Here is a 13,314-nt window from a genome sequence, read left to right as displayed (position 1 = left end):
TAAAAGTACCATCTTAACTTATCAGTCCTTAGTGAATTAGATTCTACTAAATGCAAATTTTTTCTTGAATAATTTAGATTTCTGTAACACTTATAAGGATTGAATATTTAATTCTAAAGCAATAGCTTATCTGATTATCTAGCCTTTAACGAATTTACTCAAAGTTTTAGTTTTTTAAAAGAATTAAGATATTTGTCTTTAAAAATATTAAAATAATAGACTGAAGCTGATCTTTCAAATTCACTTTTCTCTATTGGGAAAGGATTATAATATCTTAAATTTTTAAACTACTTTAGTCTTTCAATAGCTTCTTAAGGCACTCTCTCAGAAGAACATATCAATGAATTAAGCAATGGATTAAATAGCTTGAAAGAATTAAAATATTTGAAAATCACATTAAATGAAAATTTAGAATAACCTTTAATTCTAAGGGTTATTTGTAGTTCCTTTTGTTAATTAAAAAACCTTGAAACACTATAAATAAGTTTGATGGAAACAAGTTATACTAATAATATTGACAATTAGATAAAGTATTTGTCTCTTAATTTGCCTTATTTAAATAGTCTTAGCACATTAGATATAGAAATAAATGATAATTTAAATATGACTGAAAGTTGTCTTAATGAATTGAATCGTTCTATCTTAGCTTTAAAGCAAATAGTTAATTTTAAAGTTAACTTTTATTATAAATAAGAATTTGAACCTATTTGCAGCTTTATCAATTCAATAATATCTATTTAAACTCTTCAATAATTAGATATTTGCTTAAGTTTAAATTTAAGAAACTAGTCTACCACTATTCTTTCGATTGGAGAATGTCTAACTTAAACATCAAATTTATAAAAATTAAAACTCTAATTAAAAAATGAATACTTTATACCTTAGTAAAGAATCTTCGCTTTCAATCAAAATTTCAAATTCTTTCAAAATTTAAGCGAGCTTTCAATTATTATTTCTGGATTAAAAGTTGATGGATTTTAAAATTTACAAAGCTATCTTGTAGATAACAAAAAGCTTAAAAAGATTTGTTTACAGTTTGAATAAGAAGACAACTAAGATAACCTAAGATATTTAGAAAAGGCCCTTGCATAAATGAGCAATGTGAAGGAATTAACTCTTTCTGTCAAAGTTAAAGATGAAAAGATTATTTTAAACGATTTATTCTCAAATTTATCAAATATAAATTAGTTGAATTAGCTAAGCTTGATTATTAATTTAAATTTTTAATCAATTGATAATTTAAAAGACTGTTTCTAAGGACTTCATAATTTAAAGATATTAAACTTATGTTTCGGAGAAAGCTAATATGTTAACATAGGATAGATAATATAATCACTTAAATATATGATTAATTTGCAAACTCTCTTTCTAAACTTTAATTAATTGACTAATAACTTTAGTTTGGAACCAATGAAAGAGAGCTTTAAGCATTTGAAAAAATTAAAGTATCTATAAATTCATTTAATGCAGCTTGACATTGGCTAGGGTTTATTTTTTTTGAATAAAGAGCAAGGAGATAACCTTATTGAAGCAGTGTCTAATTTGAATGATTTAATTGGTTTTTATTTCTTAAGTGACATACAAGCTGAGCATCAATAATATATCATAAGGAAACTACATTAAACTCTTATTAAAAATCAGAAAAAGCTGAGGGTATTCTACTCATTTTATGATTACATCAATACTGAAAAATCTTATTTAAAAAGAAAACACCTAAGGTTAGTTTAAATAGTATGAAAATACAAAATATCATCTACTCACTCACTCATTCACCACACTTCTATATTTCTATCTATTTAACTATTAAATTAAATAAATAAGCTTTTAAAAAATATTTTATTTTATTTATTAATAAGTCTCTCTTCATAGCTAAATATAATTGAATAATGATAATTAAGAATTTTTAAAAATAAAATGAAATAAATCTATTTCAATTTAAATAAATATAATAAATTTTTTGTTTAATGTTAACTTATTATTTTAGCTATTAATTTAAATTTTTTAAAATGATTATTTTGTATTTTTATTGGATGAATGCATTTTAAAAAAATTTATATAGTTTTCTAAAAAATGAATAAACAAAAACAACAAAGCACTATTCATTTAATCAAATAAATTTAAAATTTATAACAAACAATAAAATTATTCCTATATAATCAAATTACTGCTTTAAAAACAAAATTTTTAATATTTTGAAATAAATAAAATCAAATTATTCAAAATAAAGAAAAAAATATTTATGAAAAAAATATATCATATAATCTCATGTATTAACGCCCGATTATATTAACACCAAAAAGTTTAATTTTTTTTCATATAATTATTCTAATCAGGTCTGAAAAAGATGAGGGATGGTTTTAATTTATGAGGATTTATGGTATAGCAAACTTTTTGTTAATATTTTCGATTTTTTTCTTATTTGGTGATATGATTTTATAGATTGACTTGAAATTAAATTTATAAAGTTATTAATAAAAAAGCTGATTAATAATGAGCAAATTTCTCTTTGTTAAATATTTTTATCTCAGAAAATATTAATTTAGCCTAAAAATAATTAAATATCAAAAGCATCTATCTGCAATAAATAAATATTTTTTAAAATTTACTTTTTGAAATTAGTTTTTAATTTAAGTAATAAAAGAAAAGAAAAGTGCTATAATTAATTGTAAATGAGATTAATTAAATAAAATAAAATATTTTAAGATGGAAAATATATTTAATTTAAAAATTCCATGGACAAAAGTTAGATAGATTTATATTCAGTTAATTAAAAATATTACGATATTCTTTCAATAGATAGCTATTTGAACTCTTAAAACTCTGATTTTCTGGCTTAGAATGTTAAATTTTTTGAAAAACTAATTGCTTTTAGTATTAAATTTAAAGAAAGTGCGCTCAATTCCTATTCTTCGATTGAAGAACTCTGTAGGAATTTATAATTCTTAGAAAAATTAAAATTTCTTTAATTAGATATTGATACTTAACTTCAGATTATACCAAGCTCTGAATTTTTTATTGAACTTGGAAAATCTTTAACTCATTTGAAGGATCTAGAGTGTCTATGCTTATCTTCTTATGTACCTGAAACAATTAGTGAATAATAGTTAAACTAATTTAAAATATAACTAGAATAGCTACAGAAGCTTATTTGCATAAATTTCAAATTTAAATTTGTCGCATAGAATAGCCATATATTTTTAAAAGAGTTTGCTAACTTTTTCTAAAATCTTTAGCAAATTGAAAACTTGAATTTATAGTTTGAATTCTAAAATTAGTTGGCAAATGAAATAAATTGCGTAATTCCTAGAGTTTATAACTTAAACAATTTAAAGTAGATTAGAATAAGTGTTAGAGATCATAATAATTTATCAATTAGTAATATTTAACAATTTTAGAAGGATTTAATTGGCTTAAATTCTTTGAGTGATTTAAAGTTATCATTCCAAATTACAAATACTAGCTTAACATAATAATTAAATGAATTACTAAATACCTCACTTACCTTAAAAACACTTGAAAAGCTTAATTTCCAAATATTATTTTAGAAACGCTAAGAGTTTTAATTTATGATTGGAACAGAATTAACAGACCCAACAAATTTGAGTAAATTTAAAATAAAATTATTAAATAGTTGTCATGAAGAAACAAAAGACTTTCAAGTAATTTTTGATGAAAATATTAAAAATTTAATCAATTTAAATAAATTACACATTGAAGTAAAGTTTATCAAAATGTATGAACATTCTTACCATAACTTAGGTAATTTATTAAGAATAAGTAAAAAACTTCAGAATTTGAATATAATATCTAATTGCGATATAAATGAGGATTAATTTATTTAATTCGGTAAAACATTTTCTAATTTAAGTTCTCTCAAATAGCTTAAGTTAGAGGTAATGATGAACAAATTCAATCAAGACAAGTATGGTTTTATGGATGGAATTTCTTCACTAGTTTAATTGGAGGAACTGGAATTAGGGTCCTTGTATTATTTCCTTGGAGAAAATTTACTTGATACATTTTCATATTTAGTCAATTTGTAAAGTTTTAGTTTAAGTTCATATTTGAAAGTAACAAATAAGGATTTAGAATCTTTTGGGAATTCTCTTATCTATTTAAAGAGTTTAAATAACTTAAAAATAAAATTACCATTAAATCATGATACTCAAAATATCAGCAATATTTCAAGTAGCATAGGCAGCTTATTAAACCTCAAAATTTTAAATATTTAATTATATGATTTTCTTTTCTACAATTTTTCTCTAGACATTGATCATTGTGTTTAATTATTTAAAAATGTTAGTAACCTCTCTAATTTGATAGAGTTGAATTTAGAATTTTAAACAAAGTAAGAATTTTAGTAACAATTTGAGAACGCCTTGGTCAATTCAATTATGAATCTCCCAAAGCTTAGAAAACTTAAAGCAAATGTCTAACAATTAGGATTAGTAAAAATAATCAGAAAGCACAAAAGATTAGTTATATTATATTTAATTTGAAAAACCTATATCATATGATACTAAATTTATTTTTTATATATTTCTATGTTTTCAAATTTTTTTTCTTAACACAACAAAATCATACATACATACATACTTACTCATTTTTTAGTATCCAATTTTTAAAATTCTAATGTCTTTTCTAAAATTTTTATGTTAAATTTTTGGTTTTATGGTTATTTATATTGGTTGACCGGCAATAATTCCCCTTATCTACTATATACTGTTAGATTAATATCTGAATTTTAAGAATATTTTTATGCATTTAAAAATATTTGAGAGTAACTTTTTTAAATAAAAAATGTTTTAATAAATGATATTTGATGTAATTGAATAAAAATAATATTTTCTAAATTCTAACTTTAATTGCATTGTATATAAAAAATAGACAATTTTCTTGTTTAAATTAGAAGGATCATGAATTCTACTTACTTTCAGAAATAAAGTTTTCTTCTTTTATATAGGATTAAGGATAATATAATAAAATTATGTTTTTCTTTTATGAAAATAAATAAAAAAGAATAAAACTTTACTAATATTTATTATTTTTTTAGCTTATTATTATTGATCAAAAGAAGTTTTATGTATGTTTAAATAACTAAATTTCTAACTTAATTTCAATCATTTTCACAAGTGAATCAATAAATCTCTAATCTTTTAATGAAAATTCAAATAAGCCAGCTCTTATTTATTATAATAAAGATAATTTTATTAAAAAAATAAGAAGCTGGTCTACTTAAAATAGTTAAAAACTAAATATTTTTTAAGCTTTTTTACTTTACCGTTTTTTTAGAAAGAATTTAAATTAAATTTATTCACTCACTTGACTCTTTTATTCAATTTATACTTTGTTTTATATAACATAAATAACTTTTCAAGCGACATTTATATTTTTTTAAAAATTGTTAATAAATAGAAATTAGTCTCTAAGTAAAGTAAATATTTTATTTCTTATATATTAATTTTGTTTTTTTAGGTAAATAAATAGAACTTACTGCTTGCTTTATTTAGTTCTAGCAAGCAAATTTATTAATTTTTTTATTTTGTAATTTCAGTTAGCGATTTATTTATTCAATTGAGGGAGATGATGAATATAATTTTTTTGAATTGCAATAATCTTATTTAATTTATCTTGTCTCATAAAAAATGTAATAATTTCAAACAAAAACTTCTCAAAATATGCCAGAAATTTTTTATTTGAAGCAAATAGTTTGTTTAAAATGCTTTAAAGCATAAATAAAGTAATTATTTTTTTAGAAATAAAGTAAATTAAAATTTTTTATTTCCCACTTATTTTATTAAAAAGATCAATTTTTCTTTTACCAAAAAAGCCTGTTGATTATTAACACGTCATTTATTTTATAACAGAAATTGTTTAATACCATAAATTACTATGTAAGCAATTTGTTTTTATTTTATTTACTTTAAACCTTTTTTATTTCTTATTTTATATTAATAAATAAATTTTCTTGTATTATGTTATTGATTTCAAATAAAATTAAAAAATTTAAATATTGATGAATTATATATTATATTATTTGATTGATGAAAATAGTTATTGACTTTGGATTGAAGTATAATTAATCATTTATTTTAGAAGGAGAAATAAAAAAATATAAATAAAAAAGTAATAATTATTTACTAATCACCTTAAGAATCAGAAAATAATAAGTAGATGTTTCAAAATAAATCAATTTTTAGGCAAGTTTTTTAAATAAATTTAAATATATTGATAGTAAGCTGCTAGTTGAGCTATTAAGGGACTCTATGGTTTGCATCATCACCCATCGCAGCCAAGTCTTAACTTGACATTTGCTAAGGTAATAAAGGTGTTACTTTATAATAGTGCTTAGAGCCACCATTCTAGTACTGCTGTGTGATTTTTAGTGCCTAATGCGGGTTACAATTTTCTTGCCTAAATTATGAAAACCATGAAGTCAATCTGTACAGTTTTCCTGCCAACATTTAGGTTTAATAAATGTATATTCAGAGTTAGACACAAAATTTTTGGGTTGTTGATGCAAACAACCTTTATCTTTTTTAGATTTAAAATCCACTTTTAAGTTAGGTTGTTAATAAATCTCAGATTCCAAAGTAGAAATCAGGAGCAACTAATAGCTTTTTTTATTACTAAGGTATAAATAGGCTATTTTTAGTCAATAAACTAGGAGTAGATGTTTATGACATTTAGAATACTGATCAAATTAATTTTATTTTTACTATCCCTGCTAAAACTAGCATCTCCATGATAGCAATTGATTTCAGTATTAATATTATGTTCCTTGCTGATAGTAGCTTGCGCTTACTTTAATTTAATAATATATAAGATTATTAAACCTCAAATAAACAACTACTTTTTGCCGATAAATGCTCAATTACCCTTCCAAAGGCTCCGACTCTAAATAAAATAGTAAAAAGTTCATTTTTATTAATTTAAACTAGTGAGTAAGTCATATCTGGGATAGATTTATCTGCATTCTTGTAATCTGGAAATTGTCATGACTTGAAAATAACGCAATTATTTTCCACAATAGATACATACACATAGTCGATAGTTACTTAAGACAGTCAGTATGTTTTGATTAATATCAATTATTTGTACATCTAGATAGTGTAGATTAATTACAGTCCGTTAAGTGCCTAACTTTTTTAGTAAATCAATATATTTAATAATTTATATTAATATATGATATCAAAGACAACTGATTTGCTTTATGTTTCAACAGAAGATGCCATTTAAATTTACTAAATCAAAGAAACAAATTATAATTAAATTCTACCCTCAGTTGTGAACATTCCCCAAATAATAGTTTATGATAAATTTATAAGTGCTTTGTAATACGCCTATAGCTGTTAATACACTCCATATAAAAATTATCTTCTCTCTGCCAAAGGAACTGAAGGAGTGTACATCTTTTAAGAAGATCCTTATAGCCATGCTCTGTCTTTAATTTAGAATATAAATCCCCCCAACTTTACCACTAATCTCAAATTAGCTAAGACATTTAATAATGACAATAATTTAGTTATCGGAAGAGATAATCATCTTTATTTCTACGATATATCGAACATCAACAATCCTTAATAAATTTCCACTTTATCTATATCTATAGGAAATTCAATTCGTTCTGCCTACATCACTAAGGATCTAAAAAAAATTATTTTTGCAGGGGATTCTCAAGGAGTTGTCATTGCGGATATTTCTAATTTATCTGCGCCATAGATTATTGCCTCTAAATATTAAGATTTGCCTATTAGTTCTAAATGCTCAGATTTAAGTATGGATGCAACTGAGAAATACGTTTATGCATCATACAATGGTTAAGGATTAGTCATTTATGATGTCCATAATTATACAAACCCTGTTATTCTATCTTATATTACTACTTACGGAGGACAAAATGTAATTATTATTTTATTAAATTTATTTACATTTAGTTTTATTACTTCAAAAATCACCTCTTCTTTTAAAAATTAAGAATTTTTTTTTCTACTTTGCCTAATTCAAATAACAAAATTTATAATTGCTTTTAAGTTAAATCCAGTAACTAAAAAGTCATTTAATCAAAGATAAAAATTTAATAAGCTGATACTTATTTTTTCTTCAATAAGAAGTAATTAATTTTTTAATTGAGCCAGCTTTTTGGCTTTGATGAGTTTCTTTAAATTAAAAATTTTTAATCGATGTAATAACATATTTTTTTTATTTATTTAATTTGTTAGTCAATATTAAATATATCAAACCCTCAAAAGTGAATACTACTTCATTTTTATTTAAGAAAGATTTTAGGTTTAAAAAAAACTTTATAAATTTTTTAATTTTTACTTTTTTTTGTGGAAATCAAAAGTTAATAATTATATTTAAACATTTTAATAAAAATAATCAATATTAAAAAAGTAACAAAAAATAAATATTTTTAAATAAAAGATTCGAGTCTTCTAAACAAAACCATTAATAGTTTTTGCTGATGGAATATATGGTCTCAAGATCATTGATGTCAGTTAGCCAGCTTCTCCCTTTATTTTAGTATCTTTTAGAACTTAGGGATCTCTTAAAGAATGCTCGCTTATATATAAAGAGACTTTCTTACTATGCACAGCTAGATTCAGAGGCTAATTATAGCTTATTGATTTGAGGGATGTAAAAAATCCTAATATTTTGCAAGTCTTCAACTACTAAGACATTGATGGAGGATTGAATATATGCGTCAATTCTGAGAAAACAGTTGCATATCTTGGTTTAACAACCTCAGTCATTAGATTAAATCTTTTCCCAAATATAAATTTTGATATGGACATCTAGCTGGTTTCGGAAGGAGAAGTTGAAATGAATACCTTATTGAAAGTAGGCACAACATTTAAAGTAGGCTAATAAATTTAAATTAATCTAAACTAAGTATATCCTTCAAAATAAGCTTATATTAATAAAGTTTTTTATTATTCTGACTTTAATATGCAAGATCTCCCATATTGGGCTTCTTATTCTTAAGCTAGCTAATCATTGATTCTTTAACTGGATAAGAATTCTCTTCAGACTAGTTCAGCAAATCAACTAAATAGCAATTAGACAAACTCGATAAATTCGACTCAATATCGCAATTAGCTATAAATTTCATAACAACAATTTGTATTTTCAGTGTCTTAAAAGTTGAGTAAAACAGATTTTATTAACAGTAATTTAAACATTACATAGTAATAATCACAATAAATATTTGTTGATTGTATATTAGCTAATTTAATTACTCACGACTATTTTGTTGTTTAGACCTCTTAAGAAGTTGTAAATGCCCTTCTGCAAAATAAATATTAATAAAATATAATTGATTATATCTATTATATCCTATCTTAAAAGAATAATTATTATCCAATAAATTTTTTAGTAGAAAGCTCTTTATAAGTAAACATAGATGACGAAAATATTGCCCCCTCTATCTAGACAATAAGTAGTTAACTTTAAATTTCTTTGGATATAGATAGTAAATAGGGATGCTTTATTCCTTACTAGTACAGTGGAGTTTTGATCTACTTAAATTCTGAGAATAACAAGATTTAACTATAAGGAGATGTAGCTTCAATAAACTCTGTTATTAATAGTGGAATTCGGGTAGCAAATTTTGTTAATCCTTAACTAATACAATTAACAATAACTATTAATGACTCTGTCAACTATGTAATAACTAAAACTATACCAGCCACTCACAAATATCTCATTAAGTTAAACCAGCCTATATCTAATAATCCTTCTTTGAGCTTAAGAGATGACTTTGCCTTGAAATTTTCGAATTCCCAGTTATATATTTTGGAATCTTTCAGCTACACTTTTAATCCATAGGTCTTTCTGAATCCTGATGGACGTACTTTACATTATACAGCTAAAATTCACATCAAAGATGAATATTAAACCTTGCCTTAATAATATTGGCTTGTTTTTTAACAAGAATAGAGAAATTTCTTTGGTTCTGTTAGTTCCTCTTAGTTTCAAACAGTAGCAAGAATTATGATTAATGTGACGGATGGTTACACATACGCGATAGATTACTTTGAGATGCATTTTGATCTTATTCCTATTTCGTATATACTTTTATATATATTTTAGATTATGAGTCCAATCTTAGGGATTCTAGGATTGTGGAAATATAAATCATTAATGTATAATAACTTCAGAAAAGATAATTACATTACAACTAAAATTTAAGTTTAATCAGGTGATGAAATTTTACTACAAATACCTCTGCTTGGAAAAAATGTAGAAATTGCTTAATAAATATGGAAAAGCTATTTTAAATAAGTAAACAAAGCTCAAGTGTTATAGGAACTAAATTAGATTTTAGAAAAAAAAGATATGGATAACCATTCTATGTGCTAAAGCAAATAAGATATGGCTGCTTCTACAATTAAGCACATGCCAGTCTTTAGGAAGAAATAAGAAACATTTTATAAACTTTAGAATAAATTCGCTCAAACCTATTTGAGGAGCATATCTAAAGTAAAATAGAATTAAGACTCACCTAGATCTTAAATTTAAAAAAGTAGAAAAAGTACCATAAGCAGTAGTTTATATTTTAACTAGGATGGGAGCTTAAATAATTAATTTATTCTAGAATCAGTAAGAGAACATTGTTCATAAAATTTTAAGGAAAAAGATTTTATAACTGAAGCACAATTAAATAACTCTAAGTCTATGATCTCTAGGGCAATTGTAGGTTTAGCTGCTTTTTAATTCTCTGAACTTCACCAAATTAGCTAACAAATTTTAGGCTTCCTTAAGAATGTTGCTCTTTAAGAAGGATATCTAGAAATAGATTGGTATAAAAGATATGTTTAGATCATTGCTTAGCCAAAAAATATTCACTAAGATCAATTTCCTATAATACAATTTTCCGAGGATTGTTTTAATTAAATATTCTAAGCTACATTCTAAAAGTATGAAGATAAAGAAGAAAAGAAAAAGTAATCTTTATAGCTTGTTCCATTTATAAAGCAGGTAATAGAGGCAATAGCTTTAGGATTTACATTAGATGGTAAAGGGATGGTACCAAAAATCAGAGGTGAATGTATAGAAACCGAGTATCATGACATTAAAAGTATTCGATCATACCGTCCTATTTAAAGAGCAATATACTGCTGTTTCAAATATAACTATGAAGAGTTAGTGGAAAAGGAATTCCACTAGAATCAAGAACTTCCATCATGGATCTAGAGTTTAGACATTACTAACTCAGTCATTTTAATTTAAGGAAAAGCAGAAAATAAAGATATCGGAGAATATGTTTTGAACTTATATAATAAGAAAAACTTTTTAATTAAATAGATTAGAATTTAGATTTCTCCTTGTTCTCAAACTATCAACCAATGCTTGAATGTATTATCACCTCTAATGAATAAATCTTAAAGTTAATTGATTCCTATTGAAGAGAGTGTAAATTAAAAATACTTTTTAAACCCAAAATAGATAAGGTAAAATTCCATTTGTTTATCATTAACTAATTCCAGTCCTTAGAATATTAACTTTCGAAAGACTATTTTCCGTGAAGACTCTATTCAAAATAACTATACGACTAATTACTACAATGAAGAAACCGAGTAAGACGAAATAATATAATTATGAAAATATATTAAATATTTTTAAAATTAGCTTACAAATAGATAACTTTATTAATTTTTTTATGTTTATGAGTAATTGTAACTTTTATGATTAGGAATTTTATAGGATAAGACCCTAAATTTATAAATTATATTTTGCTTATAAATAAAAAATTATATTGATCATTGTTTTTGTTTTTAATTCTTTTAAAAAAATTCCATTCATTATTGAATTAAAAAGAGATTTTTTATTTGAAAGAAAAAATTATTTTTTTTAATAACCCAAATCTTAAATTTAAATTCAAATTTATAAAATAAAAATTAAGAGCTTTGTCTGAGAGGGAGGTTTGTATTTATTTCTTTTAAATTTTGAAAAAATTAAAATACATTCATTTACAATAAATAGATTTTAAATCAATATAATCTATGGATTTACTCATTTCAAAAAAAATTAAGAATAAGAATCTTAATTTTAAATTAAATTGCTTATTTTTTAGATAATCAAAAAAAAAACCAGACAAGGAATTTTTATCTTAGAAATTAATTAATAGAATATTTCTGGAAATTTTTACTTCATTTTATCAATAGGTGCAATTCTATTACAACTCTTTTCTTAAAAGAAACATGAAGAAAGAGAGAAGAACTAGGCAAACACAAAGTCAAACTGAAAAAATCTGAAAATTATAATTACAATTATTAATAATAATATATATAAAAATAAAAATGTAATGCAAAATATATAATGCATATTTGTAAAGGAAAGAAAGAATACAATTTTTACTACATTTTTATTACATGTAGAATTTTAATTTTTACTTTAATTTTTAAACTTAAAAATACAAAAAGATATAGTATTAGAGTTTACTTAAAATATTATTTCTTTAATTTTTTAGTTCTATCTGAAAAATGTATTATTAAACAATAATTGACTTATTATCTAAAAAGAAAGATTATTAGATTAGTATCTGCATTTTATAGTTCTTTTTTAGGTAATTCAAAATTTTTTTTTATATAAAATATATTTTAATAAATTATTTTTGAAGCTATTAAATAAAAATAATATTATCTACAGGCCAACTTTATTGCTTTGAGTATCAAAAATAGGCAATATCATTGTTATAATTAGAAGGATCATGTTTTCTATTTAGAAAAATAAATTTTTCTTATATTTATATAGGACTAAGGATTTATAAGAAAAATGTGTTTTTGTTGTATAAAAATTAATTAAAAACAATAAAAGCTTACTCATATTTATTATTTTTATTATAATCTTATTATTATTAATCAAAAGAAGTTTTACATGTTAAAATAACTCAATTTCTAAATTCCTTTCAATAACTCTAGCAAGCTAATCAATAAATCTCTAATATCTCTTAATGAAAGGTATACTTTTCAAATATTCCTGTTCTTATTTATTTTTAGAAAGAGAATTTAAAAAAAAAAAACCTGAAACTTGTTTGCTTAAAATAGTTATAAAACTAAATATTTTGTTAGATTTTATACTTTGATATTTTTTTAGAGAGTATTTAATTTATTCACTTTAATCTTATATTCGAATTATACTTTATTTGGTATAACATAAATCACTTTTCATACAAAAATTATATTATAAATAAATTGCTTAATAATAAAAATTAATCACTATTTTAAGTAAGTATTTTATTAGTTTAACATTTTTTTTTAGGTAAATAAATAGGGGTTACTGTATGCCTTATTTAGTTCTAACAAGCAA

At 22.8% G+C, this 13,314-nt stretch overlaps 2 protein-coding genes across 2 annotated transcripts; both read left to right on the top strand. All coding sequences in view use genetic code 6, as the record gives it.

Annotated features, from left to right (window-relative positions):
• Nucleotides 1-2,732: 2,732 nt before the first annotated feature.
• TTHERM_000013666 (hypothetical protein) lies at nt 2,733-4,499 on the top strand (the record flags this gene model as incomplete). The annotated part of the gene is made up of 1 exon (XM_012795685.1): nt 2,733-4,499. One exon carries the CDS (start codon nt 2,733-2,735, stop codon nt 4,497-4,499), a length of 1,767 nt encoding a protein of 588 aa, XP_012651139.1.
• Nucleotides 4,500-6,044: 1,545 nt separating this feature from the next.
• On the top strand, nt 6,045-11,607 carry TTHERM_00013650 (hypothetical protein; the record flags this gene model as incomplete). Its single annotated transcript, XM_001008344.2, has 5 exons — nt 6,045-6,126; nt 6,236-6,763; nt 6,827-6,909; nt 7,198-7,902; nt 8,428-11,607. The coding sequence occupies 5 exons, from the start codon at nt 6,045-6,047 to the stop codon at nt 11,605-11,607; spliced, it is 4,578 nt and encodes a 1,525-aa protein (XP_001008344.2).
• Nucleotides 11,608-13,314: the final 1,707 nt, after the last annotated feature.

Source organism: Tetrahymena thermophila (assembly GCF_000189635.1).
Source record: "Tetrahymena thermophila SB210 genomic scaffold scf_8254803, whole genome shotgun sequence".
In the NCBI taxonomy this organism is placed as follows: Eukaryota; Ciliophora; class Oligohymenophorea; order Hymenostomatida; family Tetrahymenidae; genus Tetrahymena; species Tetrahymena thermophila.
The sequence above is the reverse complement of the archived record's forward strand: the minus strand, read 5'-3'. Positions and strand labels throughout refer to the sequence as shown.